Source organism: Pempheris klunzingeri, chromosome 22 (genome assembly GCF_042242105.1).
Source record: "Pempheris klunzingeri isolate RE-2024b chromosome 22, fPemKlu1.hap1, whole genome shotgun sequence".
NCBI lineage: Eukaryota > Metazoa > Chordata > Actinopteri > Acropomatiformes > Pempheridae > Pempheris > Pempheris klunzingeri.
The window spans coordinates 6,363,817-6,380,784 of record NC_092033.1 but is presented as its reverse complement, the minus strand read 5'-3'; the positions used below and the strand labels follow the sequence as shown (position 1 = coordinate 6,380,784).

Here is a 16,968-nt window from a genome sequence, read left to right as displayed (position 1 = left end):
AACAAACGCTGAAAATCAATGTTTCATTGAGCTCTGAAACACTCCCTATGGAGACGGTCATACAGTTCCACTAAGTGTGCAAAAACAGGTACTAAGATAGACGACTGTCTTACGGAAATAAAAGGGCAATGCTGTGAAACACTGAGTGCCACCAGAGCTTTATAAGACAAATATTTTGTTGTGCTTTTTGTAAGGGAGCATGTGCAACATATTAGCGAAAGTGACTCACTGGTAACAAATAAAATACACGCACAATCATAATTTCATTTCAAATCAACAGCTAGTAATAATTGCAGAGTCAGAGTAACACAGATGATATATAATCTTCTAAAACCTTCTGCTTCTCTTTAAAAACAGCACCATCTCTCTTCAGAAGGGCTATTTCAGTCTCCAGAGAACGGATTTTGGCCACGGTGCTCTCCTCCCTGTGATCCAGTTCCAGGATCTTTGTGTGCAAACTCAAGATCTTATTCCAAAGCTGATCTTTGTCCGTGTCCGGTCTGCAGTACGAGTGCTCGTAAGAGGAAATGTGCTCTCCCTCACCAGGTCCCCTCTCCTCCAAAAAGCAGCCCGAGGGTTCGTCCTTGAGCATTTCCACAGGGACAAAGCTAAAAGCCTGGCCCAGTGCTGCTTGGAGGGAAGCTGCATCCACACTCGCCTCGCTGTCAGAGAACAGACCCAGTGATTCATAGCACAGCACAGTCACAGTTGAGTCAGCCTGCTCTTCGGAGTGGGGCTCATTGCGTGGGGAGAGCGCGACGCAGGGTGCTGTTGGCACTGCACTGTCCACTGGTATCTCACAAACAGCAGTCTGATTGTCTGACACATTTGAATGACAGGAGATGCCATTGCACGACACCAGAGGCGGTTCGAACGTAATCTCTGTGGGTTCGGCCACGCTGTTGCTTGTCGTACTTGACTGGATCTTTTTGCACGTTCTGCTCAGAATGAGAGGCCTCTTACTGAGAGAAAAGTCAAACCTTGTGGGCTCAATGTCTGTAGTCCTGGGTTTGGCCTTGGGGCTTCTTTTAATGGTGGCAACTTTTTTCTCACCATCCTGTGATTAAAAAAATAAGTCAACTGGGTTAAATGGGATTATGCAAAGTCGGAAAAGTACAAGTACAACCACAGTAATTTAACAACCTACCTGTCTATAATGGAACTGTAATGCGACAGAGCAGTATGATTAAGATGCATGCTGGTAAATCACAGGTAATGCAAAAGAATAAAAAAAATGACTAACAGGCTTGTTGCACAGCAGAAACCTTTCTGTATATTTCTGCAGGTGAAAGTATGCTCCTCCACGTGTTGGCTCTGCACATAAATACCAGTACCTAAGTACCAGAGCTAAGTCTGTGGTGTGCAGCAAGCTCTTACTTCATGTTTGAACAGTGATGTATGTTGAGACAGGAAAACAAGACGGATACGTACATCCTCAGCGGAAGGGAAAATGGTTGGAATGGCCGTGTTCTTCAGGTAGCGGATGCCCCATCGAATATCGAAGCAGTCCTCTGTAAAATGCTCGCTGCACAAGTACTGGTGTCGACTCGGGGTCCACTCCTCCCGCTTCATGTTGTCCACCCATTTCTGAAGCCTGGGCTTGTCTTGCAAGGGAAACCTTCGGGGGGGTTGGGGGGGGGGAGAGAGGATAACATTAAATAATGAGCTGGCTTGAAACTAAAATTCAAGGTTTCACTTGAGGAGTATCAGCGTCACTTGAATGTTGCATTACTTCCTGTGTTGATTGGAATAAAATTCTTCTATACAAAATGTGTATTAAAGTATAACTACTGCACCTCTGTCATACAAACACACAGAGAACTATTCACTATTCAACCGTTTGTAGGCTCACACAGCTCTAACTTTCTAACACGTAGGACAGCCTATAAAGCACTGCATTGCCTGTTCTCCATATCAAAAAGCAACCATTAGCTAATTTTCTCCACAGGAAGGCTTTTTCTCGCATACTGGGCCACCGTGGAGGGCACTTTGACACGTTTTATCTGCCGCAGAGGCACTTTGGTGGCATTTCAGGGCCCTGTGGCATCAGTGACATACTGTGACAATTACATACTACTGATATGACATAATTATTGACATCTCACCGCTTAAATAACTACCGTTATCTTTGACTAAATGTACTAAGGACAAAAGAAAAGCAATGCAGCTAAACAAACATTTCAACTCGGACACACACCAGAAGGAAAAACCAAAAACATACGGGTAAAAGCTAATTCTCTTGTTGTCCTGTCTAGATGCAGCCCCCCCGCGGTTTCTGCAAACTTTCACAGCGCAATAACGTGGCATATCTGCGGTGAAAATACATGAAAAGGCTTAACAGAGACACGTTTGTTGTGAAAAATATTTGAAAACACTGAGCAGCTCATAAACCGCCACTTCCGGGTCCTCGTAGCGGAGGTGACGTTCACACCGTTTATAAATCAAGATAGTAAATGTACCATTTCGTATCATACACTGTTGGACATCTGCGTGGAGAAAACCTAATGAAATAAAATTACGTGTCCGTCTCCTTTAACCAATTATCAACTATAATATGCTAATACCATTCAGAATATCACGCATTTAAGCACATTACAACATGAATTTGGCTGAAAACACATTTGGAGCAAAGCGAAAACAGAAGTAGAAAAAGATTACTCTCTTGCTTCACTTGTATTCTTCGCCGAGTGTCACCGTTCGCAACGTGCGCGCCGTTTCCACCAATCACAGCGATTTGAGTCACCGCGTAAAGCAACGGACCAATGGCGTTGCGAGTCGTGGTGTTACAGCTCAGGAATGCAGCTCGTCAACAATCGTTAGCTTTCGCTTGACATCAGCTGGAGCCATCGGCGGCTGATCGAGGGTATCTGAGGGCTGTTTGTCACCCCGTCTCCAGGTAATACCACATTTCCAATGCGCATTAATGTTATTTGTCGTGTTTGGTTCATCTGCAGCTGAGAACAAACAACAGAGTGTCATTAAAACTGAAATAGCTGAAATAACTTAAGTTTGTCCGCCTTAACAGTGAGTTGTCATTTTCTTGAGCTTTGCTGAAACTAAGCTAGCAAAGTAACGCTAGTTTATAACCTAACATGCTATACTGAGAAGAATTTGGGTTTCGAAACCGTTTTTTGTAAAGTTTCCTGCGTTTCGTGGGTGTGTGTGTGTGTGTGTGTGTGTGTGTGTGAAATGTCAGTAACCAAGCTGTCAAACTGCTCTCTTCACACCGCCAAAGGTGCCAAAACCAGCAATATGGCCACAGGGCAGTCGGTGCTGCTGCTAGCAGTGCACATCCTGCTCATCTCAGAGTTCATCCTGGCCAAGAGGGATTACTACAACATCCTGGGGGTGCCCAAAGATGCCACCGAGCGCCAGATCAAGAAGGCCTTCCACAAGCTGGCCCTGAAGTACCATCCAGACCGAAACAAGGGCCCAGACGCCGAGGCCAAGTTCAGAGAAATAGCAGAGGGTGAGTGAGTCACTGTCACTCAGTAATGCAGAGATCAAGGTGTCACTGCAGCTGTCGGTACATTCCTGTATGAATCTACATATAGAGCAAATACACAGAAAAGACAAACTAATGTGGTGTAACAGCAGCGAAAGGTAAGAGTGTAATAAATATATATAACTGTGTATATATATATTCTATAAATGTAAACTAAAAAAAGGCCTAACATCATATATGAAACAAAAAAAATGATAAAAGGTGCTTATGAAGTACGGCAATATGCAAATACACTCAATACTTGAAGAGGAATGTCTTTCATTTCCTCCTTGAAAGACATTCCTAACAGCTTGTCCTGACGTGACGTGTTGTCACAACGACAGCAGAGTGTTTTAATGTATTTACTGGCACACCGTCTATTTTCTAATTGGACTTATTAAAGAAAAGTGCATCATATAATAATACATTGATTTTTTTAAAACTTGCGTCGTCTACTACAAATGTCTAACAAGACTTTTTAAGATCACAAGAACAAGAAACTTTTTTTCTACACTGATCGAGTTTGATTGAAATGTTAAACGTGTTCAGAGATGTTGATTGGCAGTTAAATGTGAAATCTTTATGTTTGTGCTTGTTCTCCTGTATGTCCAAATAGGGGAGAGCAGGGTTTAGTATCAAACTTCCCTCTGATGTAGAAATGATGTGTTGATGATGAACACTTCACATGAGAGTAAAAAGTGTTCTAACAAGTTATTAACCACAAAAGACACACATCATTTCTTAAGAAGTGATTATGAACATAACATCTAATGGGCATCACAGGTGTGACAAGCAGCACCCAGAGCAGTGAAACAACCAGTCCCATCTCACCTCTTTACGAAGGTTTTATGCTCGCCACCACATTTATTGAGCTAGCAGAAGACTTGAAAAGTAGACTAAAATTAAAGCCATTATCTTCCTCTTTTTTGTGCTTGATAATGAAATGTCTAATCGTCTGCAAACCTTTATTACAAAAACAATAGAAACACGAAAAATAACTCTACATTTCTCCTCACCTCAGTGTTTTGTGTGTCAGATTTTTAGTATGTGTTCACGTACATGTCAAATAAAGCTGATTCTGAGTGATTTAATGTGTTTTTGTCTCTACCAGCATATGAGACGTTATCAGATGATAAGAGGAGGCGTGAGTACGACCAGTTTGGTCACGACCCGTCACCGGGGGAGGGCCATGCGGGAGGAGGAGGAGGAGGAGGAGGAGGAGGAGGAGGAGAAGGAGGACAATACAACTTCAACCAGCACTTCCAGTCCTTCAACTTCAACTTTGATGACATGTTCAAAGACTACGAGCCGTTTGGTCAGCAGCAGCGACACCAGCACCACTTTCACTCCCATTCCCAAAATCAAGCCCACCAGAGGAGACACTTCGACAACCACTTCCAGGCCCACCGGGAGAGTGTGAACAGACAGAGGAGGCAGTTTCGGCAGGGCGGCTTTGGTGGAGGACTCTTTGATGACATGTTTGAGGACTTGGAGAAGATGTTCTCCTTTAACACGCACACCTCCAGGACTGACAGCAGGTTCCAGGGCTCGGCAAAGCAGCACTGCAGGACAGTGACCCAGCGTAGGGGCAACATGGTGACTACCTTCACTGACTGCTCCTGAGGCCGGCAGGAAATTGGGCTCTGCACAGGGCACCCTCTTGGGACACTGCTGGGTTTTTAAGTTGCGGTTTTGGAATTGAATGCTAATTTATCACTTGGTGGAATAGAGAATGATTTTGTGTGGCTTCTGTTATTTTCTGTATGTAATTTCCTTTTGGAACAAATATCCAAGCTGGCCTCATAAGCGGCTGCTTCTAAGCAATAACTCACCCTCAATATTGGTTATAACACAATTTACATCTTTAGTTGATTCACACATTATTCAGCTTTCCAGGTTCATTACTCTTACTTGCATTCATTTCTTTATGATGGTATAATCTGTTAGACTCAGGTATGGCCGAAGGTTAAAAGATTCATTTAAATTAATAAGATGAACTTTTCTTTAGGGAGCAGTAAGATCTGTTTTTTTTCAGATGGGACGTTGAGAAACATTAATTCTGCAGCTATTTAGGCCATACTATTATTATTGTGCTCTCTACCACATAAACCTTTCATTAATGCAAAATCGGGCCATTGCCTGGACTAGGTTTGTATTCATTAGTTCAAAAAGTACGCAGTTTATGTCTCAGAAGTTTAGATTTCTAGAACTCGCATCAAATTTTGCTGTGAAAATGGAACTTCACATCCTGGGATGTGTGCAAGTCGGCCATTATCAACTCTTACCTCGTTGTAGTTTCCTCCTACAGAGCTGCATCTACCTTCACTCAGTCAGGGTAGGGAGTTAACATCAGTCCCATGACAAATGCTGGTATACTTAGCCATAGGCAAAGTTGTCTATCCAGTTGTTTCCATGGTTTAAAAAAACAAATCAAAACCTAGTGTCAGCTGCCAGTGAAGCTGAACGGTCTGAAAAGTTAAGTTTCCTGAACTGATCGTCATGTGCAATATTTAGCACCTTTTGCTCTTTATGTTGCCTATCTTTCATGGACAGTGCTGTGTTAATGTCATTGTCTAATGTCTGCACTTTTTGTGTGTGTGTGTGAGAGTGAGTGATTGTGTATGTGTGTGTGTGTGCACGTGCGTGTGTGTGCACGCGCGCATGCTGAGTCTCCTGAATGTTGACTGGTTGCATAATGTTTGGAAAATAAAAAGTTATTGAAGGCAACACCTTACCGTTCTGTTCTTCTAAACTAAATGAAAAGTGGCTAAAAACAGCCGCAGCAGACAAATAACATGTTTTTTGAATATTAAACCAAATAAACGTGTTCCAGTAACTTGAAAAAGAGCATGATATGGGGCCTTTAAAGAGAGGTCTAGATTCAACTGTTGTCCGCAAGACTGCAAGTGTTCGCTTGGTTGTTTTAGAGAGCGGCTCTTCAAACATTATCAGAAGCCTAAACTTTGTACGCACTTGATAGACTTTTTACAACACAAGCACAGTATCTGGTGCTGACCTGGTTGTTTGGTTACCTTTCACTTTTCTGAGCCTGTCTGGACTTGGTTCGATCAGTCCTAGTTGGCTCAAACGACATAATGTGTCCAGCCTTTGGCTGAATGTTTGAATGTTAAAACTCATCCTTGTATTTATTTTTCCAGATTATTAAATGCTTAAGATTAGAAACTAAGATATCCAGGGCTTTAAAGTGTAACTTCAGCTGTGGCCTCTGATGAGTAGAGAAGAGTCAAAAGGTCAGCATAATGACTCCGTATTGTCACGATATTTACTTGCTGTCATATGCTGCTGGTCATGTCCTTAAATGATCAATCGATTTGTTTCATTGCAAATGAGTTCAACTTTACGCTTGTTTAACACATAGACTCACATAGAAAAGCAGAAATACACCTGGATGTGATATGATAAACTATTCGGCCAATTTTAACAACAGAATCCCTTACACCACCAATCCTTGTGACACAAGAAAGCACAGAGAACAACTCATTGCCTTAAATAAACTTTGTCTCTGACTCTTCAGAACATGCCTATGCTATTCTTTTCCATTTTCATAGAAGCTCTTGCAAAGACTTCTTGCTATTTAGTGCAAATCGCAGCATTTGTGCTGATTCACGCTGCCCTCTGTAGCCTCTCTGTCTGTCTTTGGAGCGTTTCCAAAATACACAGAGTGCAAGGCATACGAGACTAATCGAACCTAGACCCGTTCTTTCTGTCCGTTAACCCCACCTCTCTCAGCGACTTCATCATCAAGGGGCTGACCCCTGTCTGAGTGTAGTCCTGCGAGAGTCTGCTTGCACAAAACGCCTGCTTGTTGACTGATCCTGCCAGAGCTGCAACAAAAGATCCAACATGATACCTTCAGTGGCACTGAACAATGGGGCCAAGATTCCTATTGTGGGTCTGGGAACGTGGAGGGTAAGACTGAGCATTTCATACTAAAATATAGACTGGATACTTTGTCTCTAACTACTTGCTGAATTTCAGGGTTTCTGTGGTCTGTATTATCTGTGTTGTGTATGTTTTTCATCATGAATCCACTGTAGCAGCTAACAAGATTCAAAAGTACAATGACGGTTATATAAAAGTGCAACAAATGAGCCAGTTAATTCAACTGACTGACCTCAGCATGAGCTGTTCTAGGAAGGTAAATATTAAAATTTTTCTGCAGGCTGACCTCTGCCTGACCAGACTGGCTTTGAAGTAATCATACTATACTTGCAATGACAACAACATATATTTATTTCTTGCTGTTGATACTTTCTAAGCAGAACATACTCATTTACTGATATGAGGCCAAAAAACACACAAAAGACTCCTTCAGTGCCACAGACACATATTTTACTCAGCGTACTGATGTTTAACTGTATTCCTCTACAGGGGGAAAAGGAGCAGGTCACAGAGGCCGTTAAGGTGGCAATAAGTTCTGGTTACAGGCACATCGATGGCGCTTTTATCTACCAGAATGAAGAGGACGTTGGGGCTGGAATTTGTGCCATGATTGACCTAGGAGTGGTGAAAAGGGAGGATCTATTCATTGTCAGTAAGGTAACGATATGCAGCCAAAGTCAATGAAACCAAAGGGTTCGTCAAGGCAGATAATGAGGAAATTTCACTCTCAATTTGACTCAGTTATGGTCGGAGGAAGTCAACATCTTATGACTTATGGGGGGTGGAAATATTATTATCATTATTTTTTTTATTTTAGTTTCAAGAGTGGGTTTGCTACTTTCAATTTAGTTTAAAAATGTGGAGTGTTAGGTGCAGTCTTTTTATTATACTATGGGGGGATATTGGACAGGGTCAACATTGAACTTCAGAATTACAAAACAAACACAGTCCTGCAGACATCCCTGTCCCAAGGAACATAATATGCACAAATGCCTCCTCAGGTTTGTCGTATTGACACATTTTACCATATTGACATTTAAATTTTTCTGAAGGTCTAGCTGTTGCTTTTAGTTAATAGTTTAGTTATAAGATACGAGAGAGTTTATTTATCCCACAGAGAGGAAATTCACTATTCACTATATGTTTTCTGTAGTTATGGAACACCTGCCACCTTCCATCTCTGGTGAGGGGAGCCTGTGAGAAGACGCTCAGTGACCTAAAGGTGGACTACCTGGACCTTTACCTCATGCATTTCCCCATGGGATGCAAGGTTTGGATTGCACAGTGAGGTCCTGGCCATATAACACAACAGCATGTCTATTAGCAGAGCTACCTGCAGCGAGGACTCTGCTGCAGGCTCAACCTTTAACTGGTTTCGCCTGCAAATAAACTTCACATTAGTCAGATTCAGATTTTACCTGCCAGTGAGGCAAATTTGTCCTATTATGATCACATACAATGAGGAAATAAGTCTTATGATCAAAAATAAGAATGAAAAACATTTCATCCAGCTCCATTTTTGGTTTTAACATGTTTATTCTTGCCACTGCAGCCAGGGGATAATCTTTTATGTGTAAATGAGCACAACCAGATCGTCTCTGATGGCAGCAGCTTCTTGGACACTTGGGAGGTACTTGGCATCTTAAATCAAACTAAGTATAGAATAGACGTGAATAGATAACGAAACTAGATGCATTGCTAACACCCGTGTGCAATGTGTTTGACAGGCTATGGAAAAGCTGGTGGACGCCGGGTTGGTCAAAGCTATCGGCATCTCCAACTTCAACAAAGACCAGATTGAGGCTATACTCAACAAGCCAGGCCTCAAGTACAAGCCCGCCAACAACCAGGTACCATCCGATTTTCATATCGCACGTAGTCTACTTTTCAAGTCTACTGCATGTAGAAAGAAGAAAATAAAAGCTGAAGCATTTGGGTGTTCCTCCAGATCGAGTGCCACCCGTTCCTGACCCAGGAGAAGCTGATCAACTACTGCCACTCAAAGGGCATCTCAGTGACAGCTTACAGCCCGCTGGGATCCCCTGACAGACCCTGGTGAGAGCCACTGTCTTCTACTGTACACAGCCCTCATGTAAAATCCCTCAGTTAATATCTTTGACGCTTAAAGCTGCTGTCACTCATACTTTCCTGTTCTTATCTACGAAAGGGGTTCATCTGATGATCCCATTCTGCTGGAGGTCCCTGAGATCAAGGCCATTGCTAACAAGTTCAACAAGACTCCAGCACAGGTAAGAACATTTAAAAAAACAGTCTACTTAATGTTCATCTTTCCCTTTCTTGACAAATAAGGTCATAAACGTATGTACTTAAAGATCACATACCAAATAGCAAATGCTCAGCACGAACTACAGTGAAGAAACAGATATTGTATTGTAATGATTTTTGCACATGGTTCGGTAAGTTCAATAACAGAAGCAAGCAAGGACAAAGCCAATGCTGCCACCCGGTGGTTGTTATAAGACTTTGAGCGTGTTCCCATTTCACAGTAGAGCATTATTTTGTGGTCATGCAAAGACGTTCAGGAAGATCCAAGTGTCAAAGGGGACTGGAACACACTGATTGATTTCCGGCCTTTCCAAGCGAAACTTCTAGGAACTAAGAAGCAGCTGATTCAGCCTCACGTTGCTGGAGGAGGTGCAGAGAACTTAGTTACAAGCATGTTCAAAAAGGAATAATGCTTCAATAATGCTTTGTGCTTGTGCACTGTTTCCCCATCAGGTTCTCATCAGGTTCCACATCCAGAGGAATGTGATCGTCATTGCCAAGTCAGTAACACCCCAACGAATCAAGGAAAATTTCCAGGTACACCAGTGTTAAACGAGTTGTATTCATACTAGATCATTTCTATTTCGAAGCTACTTATTTTGTACTTCCATTAAAATATGTTATTCATATGAGTGCATGTTATTCACCTGGCTCCATTTATGCAGAAACACTGAAAGCAGCCTCTGTGCTCTGGCTCTGAGTTGCTTAGCTGGTCTTTCCCTTTCAGTTGTTTGACTTTGAGTTGAGTGAGGACGACATGAAGACGCTGCTGAGCTTGAACAGAAACTGGAGAGGATTCTCACTGGAGTGGTGAGTGGACAGGAAGACGAAGGGAGGAAAGAGATACACAGAGATTTAACATACATATGCAGATCTAACTGAACTCCTGTAGGCTATAGACCAGGTTACTGAGCTCATTATCGTTGCCAGTGCACCTCAAGTAACGTGTGTTCTTCTCCTTTTATCTACAGGGCCTCAAAGCACAAAGACTTCCCCCTGAATACTGAATACTAACTAATCAGACTATATGCTGCCTGACTAATGAGCTTACAAAGACAGAGCCTGAAAAAATGTATCAACTAAGATTTTTCCTTTTCCATTTTTGTATAATGCTTGGACATATATAATGTACTGAACACATAAGTGTAGTGACTAAGTATCTCTATATATCCTGTTTTATGTGGTGGTTTAGTGACTGTGTGTTAATGTGAGAAGGTGCAAATCAAACGTCATTACATTACATCTAAACACTAGTTGGATAGTCCAAGCTAAGTTCTATTTTGATGTATGTAAATGTATGTGTGTGTATACCTGTGCCTTATAAGCGCCTTTTTTCCTTGATCCGCCCAGTTTGCTGAGTTCCAAATTTGCACCAGCTTCTTTCATTTTCTCCCACAGGACTTTATTTAAACAATAAAGTTATTTGCACGCTTAACAACACAGCTCACATGAGAAGTGAAAGCGACTATTTTGTAACAGGGTTGATACACATGATCACACAGTCCCACCCATGAGTCACAAGTAATAGTAGGAAGTGCTTATTTGTCTTTGGACAAGTCAAGGTAATATGTTCTATAGAATAGAGCAATCAAATGTATATGCTAAGGCACTAGCGCCTCTGCCCAGTGGAAAAACAGGTTCAGTTTCACAAGTTTCAGATATTATATATCTCTGGATCCATCACATCACATCACATCACATCTATGCTATGAAAAATATGTTTTGATCTATATACTGATTTCATTTTACTGTGGGTATTTGTTCCTCTTACATGTGATTCTGCAAACATAAAACACGGACTAAGGTCCATGCTGTTCTCTGGACTAACTCAGAACTGTTTATCATTTTAAAATGATTTAATCTGAACTGGATTTGGCGCACATTTTTGATTCTTCAGTAACTTTAAATGCCACAATAACAATTCAGTAGAAGACTTACAGAGAAAGCAAATAAAGAAATTGTATTCAAGCTAGCTAAGAAACTTGAAAACGACCATGTAAGGAGCATCTCCAGTTGGGTATAAATACATTTTTGGAGTGTGTAAAACTGGTGTTTTATGGAACAAAACAAGTAACAGAAGTCAGTGTTTCTGTTGAGAAATGTAACATGAAAATGAAAATCTGATGCAAGGCCACACTAATTATGCAAACTGCTCTGAAGAAGAGGAGAGGAAGCAGTCTAGAGGGTGGAGAAGCAAACTTCCGCACCCACTGTGAACCTGTGGAATATAAGCGTTTTCCATTTCAGAACTCAGCACTGAACGGGTATTCCTTGTGCTTCATGCTCCTATAGTGAGAGAAAAGAAAAGAAGCATTAAATAATGTTGCCTGGCACACAGCAGCTTCTTAACTGGGTTTTGGACAAAACAAAAAGAGCATAGTGATGCACGACCTCACCATTGCATAGGGCAGACTCTCCAGTTCCTGTTAAACCCTAATATAGACTTCAGATCCTCCTCACTTAGTTCAAAGTCAAACACCTGCAAAGATTTAAACAACGATCTTCATGCACGAGCTACAAGAGGAAAGTAAGTGAAGCAGATTGTGGACTAATCCTAGAAAATATCTCAGCAATCTCTCTGCCAATTACCTGGAAATTCTCCTGAATGCGCTGAGGTGTGATCGACTTGGGGATCACGATCACGTTCCTCTGGATGTGGAAGCGGATCAGGACCTGGCAGGGGAGGAGAAGGGGTATTAGCATGTGAACGTGATCAGAGGTCATGACTTTCAGCGTAATGACAGCGAGAGCCATGCGAACCCAACACATTTTCTCTGCCTTGTGTTTTTGTGAATGCCTACTACATTATGATGGATGCTTGTTCTTTTTTAAGAGAGAAGAGGAACAAGCGTTATTTTTGCTTGTACACAGTAGCTGTTGAAAGCTTTGTTTAGTTCAGTTTCAGTTTTCTTTCCCTTGAGTGCTGCACCTGAGCAGGTGTCTTCTTGTGCTTCTCAGCAATGGCTTTAATGTTTGGATCTTCCAGCAGCGAGGGGTCTTCAGGTTTAGCCCTAAAATGTAAATACATAATCCAGTGTTATGCACGACTCGCACACATTGCATTATTTTGCTGGCAATCAGAGGGTAGACAATATAATGGAAATACCACAGAAAAGGGGCGAACTCTGACTCATACAAAATCAAACTCTGCTACAACAGATGGACAGCTGTGGAAAGTCTAACTGTCCACTTCTTTATGTGTGTTTCTTTAAGAAATTCAGACTTGTCTCTACACAAAATGCAGATTTACCTGTCAAAACCAAAAAAAAAAAAAAAAAAGGGTCATTACTTCATGACAAAATATGTCACATGTAGACAAAGAGGAACAAGAGTCACAAGTCGAAACTAACCAAAAGGAACATGACAGATATGATCCATCCATCGTCCATACTGCGTACCCTTAAGGGTCACGGGAGGAGCTGGAGCCCCAGCTGACTTTGGGTGAGAGGCACGCTACACCCTGGACTGGTCGCCAGTCATATAGAGACAGACAACCATTCATGTGCACACTCACACCTATGGGCAATTTAGAGTCACCGATTAACCTAACCTGCATGTCTTTGGACGGTGGGTTCCCCCCACCGGAGTACCCTGAGAAAACCCCACGCAAACATGGAGAGAACATGTAAACTCCACTCAGAAAGACTCCAAGTTCAAGCTGCACCTTCTTGCTGTGAGGAAACAGTGCTAACCACGGACCACCGTACTGACTGATATGATGGTGCTGATATATGCTGAAACAACATTCAACCAAATATATACTTTGTAGCAGTGTGAAGATACAGATACTTTCAGAAAGTCCTTTTTCATGCTTACTGACCAAGGCCTGTCAGGGGAGCCCAGGGGGCTGTAAGCTGTCACCGAGATGCCCTGAGAGTGACAGTAGTCAATCAGCTTCTCCTGGGTCAGGTAGGGGTGACACTCCACCTATTGGGACAAACACACACACATTTTGGGATGCAGTGCAGAAACCGTGAAGTGATGCACAACCCATCAAAAGGACACTTTACATGTTATTGGGCTTTGCAGGGTTCTTCAGAAAGATTTTGTTGCTTTCATATTTGAGTTTTATACATTAACTATTCAAATACTGTTCATTTAGGGTCTTCAAGATCACATTGGCAAAAACCTTTTACATAAATATAGCAAAGTACAGTTTAAGTATTCTAGCATGTGCTTATAAAAGGGGCACACGAGAACATCTGTGTGATTGCATTAAGCATAAACCTAGACAACCTACTGTACTTGTTTGGCATTTGACAACAGGATAAAGTCGCTCATATCTAATATAAGAGAGTCCTTTGTTCTGTGTTCTGTGTGTCTGGTGAAAGAGGGCAGAAGCGGAGTAGTGCTGTAATTGAATATACAAACAAGACCAGACAAAAGCAAGACATTGATGGTGACCGATGGTTCTGAAAAACAGCAAAAACACAAGGTCACCTCAATTAATTGGTGAAGCCTGAGGGGAAACTGCCGCGGCCCATTATGGGCCGACAAGACATTTGTTTCTCAGACCTTATAGGAAGAGACAGATAAAGCCATTATGGCTTATCTTGCCCTTTAAGAGCCACAAATAGATCTGTTTTCTTGCTTCCCAATAGCCTGGACTTCAACATGTTACATAGAAAAGGCTACAGTATGTACGTTTACGCAGCATGATAATCATCAGGTGACATGTGTCTGTTTTACAGTGAGCAGTAATGTAACTTTACTTGGCTAAATAAGTGTACCTGATTGTTGGCAGGCTTGTATTTGAGGCCTGGCTTGTTGAGAATGGCTTCGATCTGCTCCTTGTTGAAGTTGGAGACGCCGATAGCTTTGACCAAACCAGCATCCACCAGCTCTTCCATCCCCTGAGAACATTGACCATGAAGAACATCTTTTACTGAACCCTGCCTCGCTGATCTCACCATTACATTTGAAGCAGTGTAAACCTCAAAATACCCAGCTAAGATCCTTCCAATTCAAGCAACTTTCAGTGCCTTTTATAAAGCTTCTTTCTGACTTCCTCAAAAATGTTGGGAGTGTGGAAAGCTCACAGTGGCCTCATTAGATTCTCTGTCCATGCTTCCACTGGGTCACAATAACAACACAACTGGGACTGCATATTTACTTTTCTTGCTTGTCATTTCTTTATTTCCTGGCTGCAAGTTGTGCTAATAGAGCAAAAACACGTTTTACCTGCTTGAATCTGTTTAACTCACCTCCCATGTCTGCAGGAAGTGAGTATTATCACTGATCGTCTCTCCTGCGCTGTCCAAAGGAAAAAGCTCACTGCCAGCCTGTGACATGACAAAGGGATTGATGGGCTCGCTCCTCAATGAAACTTTATATGGAAAGAGGAACGTAGATAGCACAGTAAAACACACATTTCCACACATCGCTGGTAAGACACCAGTGTACCTTGAAACCCATGGGCCAGTGCACTAGGTAGAGGTCAAGGTAGTCCAGTTTAAGATCACTGAGAGTCTTCTCACATGCCTGCCTCACCAGGGACTTCTCATGGAAAGTGCACCACAGCTAGGAAATGAGAGGGCAGGGAGATCAGTGGGCTAACATGCATGCTCAGGTTGATAAATAGGCAACATCAATGCCTATTTTTGAAAGATATGATAATAATAAGGACATGGGTGTGTACATTTGAACTCACCTTGCTAACAATGAAAAGATCCTCTCTTTTGACCACGCCCTCCTTGACCATGGCCTGGACACCCTCTCCCACCTCTGCCTCGTTCTGGTAGACATACGCTCCATCAATGTGCCTGTAACCTGCTGCGATGGCTGCTTTCACCGCCTCCGTCACCTTGCCAGGGGGAGACTAACATGCAGGGATGGCTATTTATTGTGATGTACAAGTGTATCAACTATTATTCACCATCAGTGATTGTTGTGCCACAATGATCAAAATAAATATTTCTCAATATGGTGTCAGCAGACATGTTTCGTAATATATTTGCTTCAGTGCAAGCCACATACTCATTGTACAGAGGAGGTTTCAGTCTGATTTTGCTCTCTAGTTTAGTTTTTGGCACCAGTTGGTTGAAAAAGAGCCTTTAGTCTTAAAATAGTCTTTATTGCGTAGCCTTAAGGGACAACAACTTGTGCAACCCTGGGTTAAATAATCCTCAATAAAATGTGTTAAATTATACTTTAGCATTGTCCTTGTCACAATGTGTCCTCTGTATTTGATCTTGAATAATTTAGAGTCACAATGCTGCACCTTGGGACCAACTCCATTTATTTTTTCCCCCATTAGGCGACAATAGCCATGATTCAGAGATCTCTTTCATAGTGGGAACAAAAACCATGTAAACCTATGCTGTAAACTTTGTCTTGGTGGTCAACTAAGTCTGGATTTACTGATCATCCCATTTGTTTTAAAGCGAATACTAACTGCTCATATTATTAGATACCTTATGGAGGAAAAGCTCATGTAGTGTAAAGCAGTGAACAGAGTTAGGCCTTCTCAGATAGATTGATAATGGTGCTAACTCAAAAGTACAGAAAACCTCAAACTCTCCTTATTGTTAACAAACTAAAGGAAATTTGCTGTTCACGCAGATAAAATGCAAAGCAGGCACTTAAAGGACTAGGTTACTCAACTGTCGGTGTGTAAAACACCTGAACAAGGACAAATGTGACTTTTATGTTTTATAGTGGACGGATGATGTCAGCTAATAGTAATTTAGGCAGATTTAACACGGCGGTCGTGTTTCTAGAAACCTGCTGCTGAAGGGTTGGTCAGTCATGACTGCGCCAAGTGAACAGAACTGTGAACCCAGTTATTTGTACAATAAAATTATAAACGACAATAAATAACATTTAATGGCGAATTTATCTCGAAATCCAGGCGGGGAAAGTAACTCATGACCGCTCCTGCCCTGTGTGGGCGCGTGCAGCTAGCTTCTTTTACTAAGTTAGCCGTGAAATAGCAAACACAGCATGCTATTTAATAACAAACCTACCTTCCACGTCCCCAGTCCCACAATGGGAAACTGAGCACCGGTGTTCAGTTTCACAGTTGTTGCCATTTCTGCAGAAGACGAGCGGAACGCAGACAGTGTAGTACAGAGAGCTCAGGCAGAACACAACGATAGCAGAGCGCTGACATCGTCGATCGATTAATGATGCCTCCTGATTTATTTAGGTGTGCTGAGGTCGCCACACACTCCTGTCAGTCTTATTTCTGTCAGATCTTTTACTTAAAACTACCACACATAAGCATACTTTGTTTTAAGTAAACGTTCAAAATTATGCTCGAGTAAAAGTACAGGTTTTGCGTTTAATTGTGCTGA

The 16,968-nt window shown here is 42.0% G+C and overlaps 4 protein-coding genes across 4 annotated transcripts; 2 read left to right on the top strand and 2 right to left on the bottom strand.

Annotated features, from left to right (window-relative positions):
• Window positions 1-189: 189 nt before the first annotated feature.
• Window positions 190-2,373, bottom strand: LOC139221644 (THAP domain-containing protein 5-like). Its single transcript, XM_070853565.1, has 3 exons — window positions 2,222-2,373; window positions 1,432-1,618; window positions 190-1,057 (listed from the first exon to the last, which is right to left on the bottom strand). Exons 1-3 carry the CDS (start codon window positions 2,305-2,307, stop codon window positions 299-301), a joined length of 1,032 nt encoding a protein of 343 aa, XP_070709666.1. The 5' UTR covers window positions 2,308-2,373; the 3' UTR covers window positions 190-298.
• A 459-nt stretch (window positions 2,374-2,832) lies between these two features.
• Window positions 2,833-6,211, top strand: LOC139222165 (dnaJ homolog subfamily B member 9-like). Its single transcript, XM_070854145.1, has 3 exons — window positions 2,833-2,896; window positions 3,236-3,469; window positions 4,596-6,211. The coding sequence occupies exons 2-3, from the start codon at window positions 3,253-3,255 to the stop codon at window positions 5,105-5,107; spliced, it is 729 nt and encodes a 242-aa protein (XP_070710246.1). The 5' UTR covers window positions 2,833-2,896; window positions 3,236-3,252; the 3' UTR covers window positions 5,108-6,211.
• Window positions 6,212-7,316: 1,105 nt separating this feature from the next.
• LOC139222164 (aldo-keto reductase family 1 member B1-like) lies at window positions 7,317-10,791 on the top strand. The gene is made up of 10 exons (XM_070854144.1): window positions 7,317-7,414; window positions 7,877-8,044; window positions 8,541-8,657; window positions 8,940-9,017; window positions 9,115-9,237; window positions 9,336-9,442; window positions 9,555-9,636; window positions 10,127-10,210; window positions 10,401-10,483; window positions 10,645-10,791. Exons 1-10 carry the CDS (start codon window positions 7,349-7,351, stop codon window positions 10,685-10,687), a joined length of 951 nt encoding a protein of 316 aa, XP_070710245.1. The 5' UTR covers window positions 7,317-7,348; the 3' UTR covers window positions 10,688-10,791.
• Window positions 10,792-11,015: 224 nt separating this feature from the next.
• On the bottom strand, window positions 11,016-16,765 carry LOC139222163 (aldo-keto reductase family 1 member B1-like). The gene is made up of 10 exons (XM_070854143.1): window positions 16,639-16,765; window positions 15,324-15,491; window positions 15,077-15,193; window positions 14,878-14,955; window positions 14,404-14,526; window positions 13,494-13,600; window positions 12,603-12,684; window positions 12,263-12,346; window positions 12,070-12,152; window positions 11,016-11,959 (listed from the first exon to the last, which is right to left on the bottom strand). The coding sequence occupies exons 1-10, from the start codon at window positions 16,702-16,704 to the stop codon at window positions 11,917-11,919; spliced, it is 951 nt and encodes a 316-aa protein (XP_070710244.1). The 5' UTR covers window positions 16,705-16,765; the 3' UTR covers window positions 11,016-11,916.
• Window positions 16,766-16,968: the final 203 nt, after the last annotated feature.

What these genes read in the sequence shown, in the direction of transcription:
- LOC139222163 (XM_070854143.1), bottom strand. Translation starts at nt 16,704, where the DNA reads ATGGCAACAACTGTGAAACTGAACACCGGTGCTCAGTTTCCCATTGTG. An exon ending in GGCTCCCCTGACAGGCCTTG is followed by an intron (nt 12,685 to 13,493) that starts GTCAGTAAGCAT and finishes TTTACATTTTAG; the next exon opens with GGCTAAACCTGAAGACCCCT. An exon ending in GCATTCAGGAGAATTTCCAG is followed by an intron (nt 12,153 to 12,262) that starts GTAATTGGCAGA and finishes AAATCTTTGCAG; the next exon opens with GTGTTTGACTTTGAACTAAG.
- LOC139222164 (XM_070854144.1), top strand. Translation starts at nt 7,349, where the DNA reads ATGATACCTTCAGTGGCACTGAACAATGGGGCCAAGATTCCTATTGTG. An exon ending in ATCTATTCATTGTCAGTAAG is followed by an intron (nt 8,045 to 8,540) that starts GTAACGATATGC and finishes TGTTTTCTGTAG; the next exon opens with TTATGGAACACCTGCCACCT. An exon ending in GCTTCTTGGACACTTGGGAG is followed by an intron (nt 9,018 to 9,114) that starts GTACTTGGCATC and finishes TGTGTTTGACAG; the next exon opens with GCTATGGAAAAGCTGGTGGA.
- LOC139222165 (XM_070854145.1), top strand. Translation starts at nt 3,253, where the DNA reads ATGGCCACAGGGCAGTCGGTGCTGCTGCTAGCAGTGCACATCCTGCTC. An exon ending in GTTCAGAGAAATAGCAGAGG is followed by an intron (nt 3,470 to 4,595) that starts GTGAGTGAGTCA and finishes TGTCTCTACCAG; the next exon opens with CATATGAGACGTTATCAGAT.
- LOC139221644 (XM_070853565.1), bottom strand. Translation starts at nt 2,307, where the DNA reads ATGCCACGTTATTGCGCTGTGAAAGTTTGCAGAAACCGCGGGGGGGCT. An exon ending in AAGAGAATTAGCTTTTACCC is followed by an intron (nt 1,619 to 2,221) that starts GTATGTTTTTGG and finishes ACCCCCCCGAAG; the next exon opens with GTTTCCCTTGCAAGACAAGC. An exon ending in TTTTCCCTTCCGCTGAGGAT is followed by an intron (nt 1,058 to 1,431) that starts GTACGTATCCGT and finishes TTTTAATCACAG; the next exon opens with GATGGTGAGAAAAAAGTTGC.